This window comes from Nansenia antarctica (genome assembly GCF_963989245.1).
Source record: "Nansenia antarctica genome assembly, chromosome: 9".
Classification (NCBI taxonomy): domain Eukaryota; kingdom Metazoa; phylum Chordata; class Actinopteri; order Argentiniformes; family Microstomatidae; genus Nansenia; species Nansenia antarctica.
In genome coordinates, this window is record NC_137679.1 from 33,619,796 (window position 1) to 33,629,830 (window position 10,035).

The 10,035-nt window shown below is 48.0% G+C and overlaps 1 protein-coding gene across 1 annotated transcript in view; it reads right to left on the minus strand.

Moving 5' to 3' along the window:
- adamts17 (ADAM metallopeptidase with thrombospondin type 1 motif, 17) overlaps positions 1-10,035 on the minus strand; it is a gene marked incomplete at both ends in the record, with an annotated part of 66,693 nt that overhangs the window by 53,061 nt on the left and 3,597 nt on the right. The window contains 3 exons of the mRNA XM_080539711.1: positions 2,955-2,998; positions 8,174-8,331; positions 9,257-9,340. Coding sequence (XP_080395837.1) covers positions 2,955-2,998; positions 8,174-8,331; positions 9,257-9,340 — 286 coding nt within the window. The remainder of the gene's footprint in view (positions 1-2,954; positions 2,999-8,173; positions 8,332-9,256; positions 9,341-10,035) is intronic.

The following is a 10,035-nucleotide window of genomic DNA, read 5'->3' on the forward strand; positions in this document are numbered from 1 at the left end:
ACAGACACACACACACTGCAGTTACTGTTAGATCAGATATAGAGTTCAAACGATAGCTCCAGGCAAGTAACGCACCGCAACAGAAACGCAGGGGAGAGCTTCAAAGAAGAGGAAGCCAAGCATCCTCATGCACAGACACACACACACATTTATATTCACCACACAGACACACACACATTTATATTCACCACATAGACACAGACACACACACACACACACACACACACACACACACACACACACACACACACGTGCGTGCACATAGACACACAGACGGAGGCATGCACTCAAAGTTACACACACACACACACACACACACACACACACACACACACACACCACACACACACCACACACACTACACACACCACACACTACACACACCACACCACACACACACACACACCTGCCAGGTGAGCTTATGACTCCACACAATCAAAGCCTTTCAGGGAGCTCCTCCTCGTAAATTAGATGAAAAGTGAAGAGGGTCCATGCACTCTAATTTCAGCCTGAGATCCTGGCTAAGACAAGCGGCCTCCAGTGAACACGGAACACTCCTCTCCTTCCTGCTGCTTTAGTGGGGGAATTCCTCTCCATTCGAGCTTAGGGAGCTTTAGTGGACCGTGTTCAAAGGGTTATCCAAGGCTTCAGATGTCACCCGCAGGCTACCTACCCTGCTTCCTCTCTGTGTGTGTGTGTCTGTTTGTTTTTTATGCATTTGAACAAAGGTTGTTTTTTTGTTGCAGGTCTATTCTCTGGTCTGGTAGCCTGGTCTGTCAACAATAAGTCCTTTACTTGCTAGTTTCTAAAACAAAATGGCCATCAAAGAGGGAGAAAACCCAAAAAGAATAATGATTCGGCTTTTAAGGGAGAAAAGCCAGTTCTTTGACTTCCAGATGCATAAATCAGAGTTTGAGATGGATGTGCTCCCAACATTACATAATCCAAAATGGAGAGATTCCTAGAAGCTGGGAGCGATTCATATACGACCCAGAATAGAACAATATAAATCATTCTTTTGATAAGCGGAAAAATCAACAATACAAAAAAAGAAGATTCCAAAAACGATGTTGAATTCCACTGAAGCGTTGACATGTCATTCTGAGGATTAGGTTAACCAAGACAAATGTTTTCTTCAAAACTCACACGCAGCGAACTCCGGGTCAGCCTTCCTTCTCTGTGTTCTGCGCTAGGCTTTGTTAAAGAGAGCCCCGAGTGAAATTTATAACATAGCGGTTGTGTGATGTATTTCCAGTGTAGGTCAGGGGTAAATCACACTGCTCTATCGTGATAGCTGTCACTGACACACTGGCCTGCCAGACACCGTCGGAGACAGAGACAGTGGCCGCGGCCAACCCTGTTACTCAACCTTTCTCAGAGGGAAAGAAAGAACCAATGCCATCATCATCATCCCTCTCTTGGCTATTGGCTGCCATGGAGTGCTTGTAGTGAGCCAGTCCACACAGAGGGATTCTTTTCTCTGACACAATAGCGTTTCCATATGTACGGCACATTGACATTTGGGTTATACTTTGTCATTGATTGGGCATTCTTGTGTTATGGGGTATCACAAAACAGTGTCAATGATCGTCTCCACAACACTCAAGGCTTTCTCATCTCATTTCTTATTTCTGATCTATATTGTATTCTATTGCAGTTGGACAGGTTCCTCCCCTCTGCTCCAGTGTGCCCTGGATGGGGTTGAAGAGGGTGAGGTGAGGTTACTGGTGAAGTATGACCGTCACGAGGGCTAAGGGGGAGGGGGGGGGGGGGGGGGTGAGAACCGAGACTAACCAAGGAGGCTACGGCCTTTGTCTCCCTCAGTCTAGGGGGAGCCAAGGCCACCCAGGAAAGGCGAGAGAGACCTCACAGATGCACCATTCTGGGAATGCCATTCCATAGACCGGAGTGTTCGGAAAGCCTATTCCATAAGCCAACGCGTTTCCCTGCGTAACGACTTTGGCTGGCACAAGAGGATCAGCATTAAGCTCCACAACAGGGTGTCAAGACACACTAGCCTACTCCACATTCAATTACCTTTAATACGGGGGCCATAAAAACAGAAAACAAATCCCACAAATGAGGTGTCAATCTGTTGGGAGAGATAGAAATGTAGATGCAATGTAGAAAGGACACTTTCTCTACTCTGGAGGATAACGTCCAGGTCCATGTCCAATGTGCCATGTCTGCTCTGCAATGTCACATATCCAGAGTATTTGATATACGGTAAATCTATAATCCGAGCCATAACCTCTTCTTCCCACACTTTATGTCACTGCTTGATATCTCTGCCACTGTTTGAGGGAACTACAGCACAGTTCAACAGGGTCTTATCTGTTCAGTTAGCAGAGGCAGGCTGTCGAGTGCAGGGGAGGCTGGCGGAGGTAGACATTGGACAGGCTCATTGCAACGCATGGACTGAGGGGCTCACTGGAATACATCGATTAGAATGAGGAACGGTCTCCAACACCTGCATTTGATACCTCATGACGTTAGAATTATAAGGTTCTATCTCCATTTTTGTCAAAATTGAGTTTTCGACATAATCCGATCCATTAGGTGTTTATTAATGCCTATGTGGTGTTATTTTTAAAATGTTGAAATTGTTTAGTTAGTAATTAATCAAATACAAAGGTTCCATCTCACAAAACATAATGGAATGTAAAAACTTTGAAGCTCAATATCTCTGAACTACCCTAAACGGAGATAGAACCTTATAATTCTAATCTCACGACCTGTTTAATACCATTCCTCGTTCCATTCCGTGCGTCACAATAAGCCTGAGTGGCTCTACCAGACCAAGGGGGGTGAAATGTCACCTGCCTCTCCATCTCAGAGACTCTGAATCTCTGGGGTCAACAAGGGTCACAGAGTATTTACACACGAGAGAAAGAGACACACAGAGAGAGAGAGAGAGAGAGAGAGAGAGAGAGAGAGAGAGAGGCTTTACTCACCAACAGTGTCACAGGGCTCGTCTTTGTGGACGCAGAAGTCGGTCCTAGAGGGAGAACACAAGAACAGGTTCAGTCAGTCAGGTCCTGGTATTGATCTGGCCTCCATGACGCCGACTGAATCAGTTCAGAGTCAATTATTGCCACTTTCTGTTGCCTCTGTTACACCAGCCCTTTTGCAACACAGAGGGGTTAATATGCACAAAAGCACAATGCACTGTTACCTAATCAACAACCTTACCTAATCTCTCTGTAGCTAATGAACAAAGAACTAGCAGGCCAGCGGCCATCAACTCCAACATTCCTCGATTGGTTCACACACATACACTCGCAAACGTAGCGCGCACACACACACACAGACACACAGACACACAGACACACAGACACACACACAACGACAGCTTATTGGTTACCATGGGGACCGGCCCAGTCAAGAGCATGCAGAGGGACATGGCAGGCTCTCTCATTCCCACCACTGGCCTCTTATGAGAACTGTGGGCAGTCTTTGTCCAAACTGTCAACTCATGATTTGATATGCTTTCCTTCAGCACAAAACCATGGACCCCCGAGCGTAGAGTGACAACATTTGGGCTGTACAGTATAAGGAACAGCAGCTGGTGTGTGTGTGTGTGTGTGTGCTGGTATGTGTGTGTGTGAGGTGGTGTGTGTGTGTGTGTGCGTGTGTGTGCTGGTATGTGTGTGTGAGGTGGTGTGTATGTGTGTGTGTGTGTGTGTGTGTTTGTGTGTGCGTGTGCTGGTATGTGTGTGTGAGGTGGTGTGTGTGTGTGTGTGTGTGTGTGTGTGTGTGTGTGTGTATGTGTGTGTGTGTGTGTGTGTGTGTGTGTGGTTCATCTGTGTTCGTCTGTGTGCTGGGAAGACTGCGTGTGCGGGCAGCATCTGGTCCCAGCCCGAATCTTGACCAACATGCATTGCATACCGACGCCTTGGGGTGTCCAGGGACGAGGCGTAGACAGAGAGAGAGATAGACACATCTAATGATACTGTCACTCAAGGGACACATTCATTCACCCAGAGTGACTCCCCACATACATCAAGTTCAAGTGGCCCTGGTGAGAATCCCAACCCCACTGAACCACCAGCACCACAGAAACCCAAATAGAACATACCACAGGCATCTGATGTTGTGGACCGGCCAAGTGATCCTCAATGCTGGGCCTCGAGAGCCAAAAGAACTAAATGGACAGCACTTATCGCCTTATTCCAAAGCTCTTCACAATGGCCTCTCATTCACCCATTCACACACACATTCACACACCAATGGCAGCAAGGTACCATGCAAGGCGCCGGCTCGCTCATTGGGAGCAATTGGGGGTTCAGTGTCTTGCCCAAGGACACCTCGACAGACACGTGGACAGCCGGGGATCGAACCGCAGAACTGCCGAACTGCCGACCAAAGCCAAAATGAGAGTTTGACGGTGACTCAGCTCTAAAGAAGTTTCTGGACTCTCCAGGACCAGGATTGAGTATCACTGAGCTAACAGTGTGACCAGGTAATAAATAGTGTAATGTAGCCCTACACCCACCACCACCATGGGAGACCACCCTGGTCTGGACGGCCACGGCCAGCTGTAGGCCCCCAGGCTTGACTCCACCACCCAGCGGGAGAGACGTGCAGGAGAGAAGCCTCCCTACTGGAGCTGACGCATAGGAACAGCTGAGGCTCCCTGTGAGTCACCAACACCGACACGGTATGTCTGCCATGGGCGACAACCACAGTTTTACATCTGATAATAATAAGCACATATCCCCATACCCAACAGAATGGATGCCAGAGGCATAACTGTATGGGACCCATTTATATAGGCGTCATATCAATGATAACTATCGATGATAAGAAAGGCAAGATGTATGGCTTGAGTAAGTCAGTATAGGCCGGTGGTTTAGGGGCACCCATAAAAGAAATCTGAGACGATGTTGTGAAGTTTAGACCTCCAATGTAAAGACATGCTGAGATATTGTTATTGTCTTTTCTCGAAGGAATTACCAAGTCAGACTAGAAGATTAAAGAATGCATGTACTTTTTGAGATCTCCTGGTCTGCCTTCAACCTCCGCTGGTTAACACAACACTGTACTGTTAACAACCCATCTGTGAGGACTCATGTCCAGGCTGCCTTTGAACTCCACATTAACAAGCCTGGGCAAACACAAATACACACACATAGAGACACAGGCAGGCAGGCAGGCAGGTGGAGTATCATTAGCCTGGTCTGGATGTCCACGGGTAGCTGATTGATGGCCTCCAATACCACAAACCCAAATCCTCACTGCAAATTAAATCTAAAAAAGTAAATCTAAGTAAGATTAAATATCTTAAAAATATCTCGTCTGACTGCACTAGTTGTAAGATATCTTTTACTTGTTTTAAGACAACCTTGGCAAGTGAACTTTTCCTGTTCTGCTGGCGGATCATTTTGCTTATTTTAAGTAATATTTCCCCCATTTTACTTCACTAGTGCTAAATATGTCTGAGGCACTTCCTCTAGTAATCCTTGGCTTGGCCTGGCCTGGCCTGGCTCTCTGTCATTCCTATATGAGGAGCCTGACTTCTCAGGGCTGGGTCAGCACCAGAACCAACCCTGTCATTAGACTGAGCGCCAGAGGAGCATTTGCCAAGCCCAAACAATGACTAACTCTGAGCATCAACGGAAGATGAGTCTGTAAAGTTCCAAATAAACTCAACAATTAAACAAATTGGCGAGCCTTTGACTGACCCCGGTTCTGTCCCCAAGGGCATCGTGGTCTCTTGGATCCGGTAAAACAGTTACGTTAGGAGAAAACGCTCCCTCTGTGTACCACGCATCTGTCACATCTCCAACCTGCCCTAATGGCTTGTGATGGGCAGCGGGGCTGGCTGTCCCTGCCTGTAAGCACGGTGTCTGGGAGCGAAGTGGATGTGACACACAGCTGGCTGGTGGAGGGGCAATGATCACCAGCTGCACACAGAGAGCAGTCAAGAGGAAGGACAGGGTGAAGACAGGTGTGGAGGGAGGGAGGGAGGGAGGGAAAGACACACACAGAGAGAAAGAGAGAGAGACGGAAATGGGATCAGATGGGGCGGCAGGGAAAGGCAGAGATCGGGAGGGCGGACGGGGAGAAGGAGATGACAGAAAGAGATGGGGAGGAGAGAGAGAAGGAGAGAGAGATGGGCAGGGGGGACAGGGAGAAGGGGAGAAGTAGGTCCAGAGATGGGGAGGGGGGGACAGGGAGAATAGGAGAAGAAGAGAGAGAGATGGGGAGGGAGGACAGGGAGAAGAGGAGAAGGAGAGAGAGATGGGCAGGGGGGACAGGGAAAACGGGAGAGGGGGAGAAGGAGGGCCACTGATGGGGAGGGAGACAGGGAGAAGAGGAGAAGGAGAGAGAGACGGGGGAGGGGGGGACAGGTAGAGGAGGTGGTGGTTGGAAAAGGAAAAGGACAGAGAGAAGTTTCATCATTCGTTGTCATTATTATCTCCTTATAGCCAGAACCTGCCTGCAGACAGATGTGACAGGTGGGAGGTTGTCACAGGATCATCTGTCTCAGGGCCAGAACACGGAACACGGAACACACAACCAGAACCAACCGTCCTCCTGTTCCAACCACAACCTCGTGGGTTCTGAGGGTGGTGACAGCAGGGGGGGCATGATTGTCTTTGGAAAAAAAAAAAACGACCAGAAAAAAGACATGGAAAACTCCTATTCTACCTAGTGCAAATATCAGGCATCCAGAGCCTTTCAGTGTACAGGGAACATGGAACAGCACACAGACACAGGCCTGGATCACATATCCTGTCCTCTCCTGGGAGGCTGCTAATAGCTTGTTGGAGACGAGCGCTTCTACTTCTGACAGACATGACATCCAGATTACCTCTCTCTACTCTAGGGTAATAATACAGACAGATACCACACACACACACACACACACACACACGTACACACACACACACACAAATGTACACACACGTATAGACACACACACACACACACGTACAGACTTACACACACACATGCACTCAAGCAGACGGCGGCGACAGTGAGGAAGGAAACCTGAGTGCACCGTGACATGCTTTAATTTGTACACATCTCTACCTCCTCTCATCCTGACTGCTGTTGGCAGCATCTCTCTCTCTCTCTCTCTCTCTCTCTCTCTCACACACACACACTCTCTCTCTCTCTCTCTCAGACAGATGTTGATCCTAAGCACTCCATCTTCACAGGAAGCCTTATGAGCGTGGGGGGGTGGGGAGGGGATCAGATTTACAACAAAACCACCACAGGAACAAAAGCCCCCTCTGTGTGAACTCTCCTCTCCTACCTCTCCTCCTCCTTTTTCCTCCCCCTTTCCTCAGGGGCTCAGGAAGAAGGGATAGGATCTGACAGGCTACATGAGTGCTCGTAAACAAAAGGATTCCTTTTACCCCACACCCCCATCCCCCCCCCCCCCCCCCCCCCACCCCCAAAATTACAGCAGGTAATAATACCTAATCCTAAATTAGGAATGTGTCATGTTGCGCCAGGGGACGGGTCCTTGGGGGTGAAGGGGGAGGATTGTGAACAAACCTGCTTTGATGACAGAGCTGTGAATGGCTGGGTGGTTATGGAGAGGCATCAGAGGACCTGCTGCACTGTATTTATGTGGCTCATATTTACAAGACGAACGGAGAACAAAATCACAGTGCTACTGTATGTTCCATAAACCTGGGCCAAGATACTGCCTATTAGAGGACAGAAGAGAATCGGAGGAGGAGGAGGAGGACAGGGAGCTGGAAGGGGGGAGAGAGAGAGAGAGAGAGAGAGAGAGTGAGAGAGAGAGAGAGAGAGACAGAGAGAGAGAGAAACAGTGACAGAGAGAGAGAGAGACCGAGAGAGAGACCGAGAAACAGTGACAGAGAGAGAGAGAGAGAGAAACAGTGGCAGAGAGAGAGAGAAACAGAGAAACAGTGACAGAGAGAGAAACAGTGGCAGAGAGAAACAGTGACAGAGAGAGAGAGAAACAGTGGCAGAGAGAGAGAGAGAGAGAGAGAGAGAGAGACAGAGAAACAGTGACAGAGAGAGAGAGAGAGAAACAGTGGCAGAGAGAGAGAGAGAGAGAGAGAGAGAAACAGTGACAGACAGACAGACAGAGAGAGAGAGAGAGAGAGAGAGAGAAACAGTGACAGACAGACAGAGAGAGAGAGAGAGAGAGACAGAAACAGTGACCGTGTGATTGACAGGTGTACTGTACCTGGTGACCAGTACAGCGGTGTCCACAGGTGGGATGTCGTCCCTCCCGCCGGGCACGTGGTTGCTGCCTAGGTAACGGGGCCCTCCGTACTCCTCGTACTGCCAGTGACAGAAGCTCTCCAGAGACCTCTCCCCATGGTGGCCCACCTTCAGCCTCTCCTACACACGCACACGCGCACACACACACACGCACAAGCACGCACACGACAACATCGGCTGAGTCCCAGAATCCAAAAGGAGGGAACTTTCGTCTCCGATACTGAACTCCTCTCCTTGTTGTCCTAACACACAAGGGTGAGTCCTGATAGTCTATTGTGGCACCCTCTCTTTTGCCTCCTTCCCTTCACCTACACAGATCTGAAAGCACAGGACGGGGTGGAGCCCAGATGGCGAAGCAACTTTCACCTCATCTCTTTGTTCCCAGATATGATTCAGATTCAGAAAAGGAAACAAAGAGAGGAAGCCACTTCAGTCCGTCAAGATGCACTTGTGCGTTCGACACATGCCCATCCCCCCCTCCCCATCCAGGGCAGATCTCCAGGGGTGATAGCTTTGTTTGGGGACAGAGGGGGGGATGTAATGACTTTGTTATTGGGGTATTATAGCCATGCTGGTGGGGGGGGTGAGAGACAGACAGGCATGGCTATTCAGGGCCTCTGGACCCAGAAACATTATTAGTGTGCCTGCTGTGCAGCTCTACAGAGGCACACATACACACGCACACACAGACGCACATGCATACAGACACGCACACACGCGCACAAACACACATAGCACTTCACAGTAATTTAGACTGTCTCGAGGGCCCTTTAAAGACAGAGAGGCAAGCAATAAAGTAACAAGAAACTAATGGAAACACACATATGCATGCATACTCACACACAACACACACACACACACGCGCACACACAGACATGCACTCCCGCACACACACGCACACACACACCTACCCAAGCACATGCACACACAAGCACATAAAGCATACATAACATTTCAAGCCTTGAGGCCGATAATGAAACTGTTGGGCGGACCCATCTGTGGAAAAAGGTCAGAGGGTTTAAGAGAGGTGAGAGAACAGACTTACAGGCCGGGTGTGGAGGAGCACCAGCTTGGTGACCCGAATGTTGATCCTCACACCCAGACTCTTGTGGTGAAACATGTTGTACACCTGGAAGAGATTACATGACCAAATCATTACAGTAACAGCTTTAGTAACATTACCACTACATTACAATACCTGTAACAGTATTAGTAACATTACCACAACATTACCGTACCTGGTAGAGCATTAGTAACATTACCACAACATTACACTACCTGTAACAGCTTTAGTAACATTACCACAACAACATTACCACGGTTTGGAGAGCTACAATAGTTATAATAGTGATAATCATCAACCCAGCTAAAATAATAACAATAATAATAATAATAATAATAATACATTAGACTTATATAGCGCTTTTCTAGACACTCAAAGACGCTTTACAAACTGAAAAGATTGAGTAGTAAAAATAAAAATAAACAAAAAATAAATAAAAGAAGGTATAGGGTTCTTATAAAATTTTTGATTACTAAATCTAAATCTAAGTGTCTTTGTAGGACAATCTACTCTGTATACTGCAATTACACCTAGATTTCAAGCGGAGAAGTGGCGAACAAGCAACGCCAGCGTCCTCTCTCGAAAATAAATACTTCCACCTAGGCTTGGAATTCATTTTGTGTCAGATGCCCTGTAAAAGACAACAATCTCATTTTGTAGCATGTACAAGTGTATCATGCCATTTAAAGCCTTTGATTAACATTGCTTGTTTTGACAATACTTAGCGTTGTTCTTCCCTCTGCCTCCCTCTCAGTAAAGCT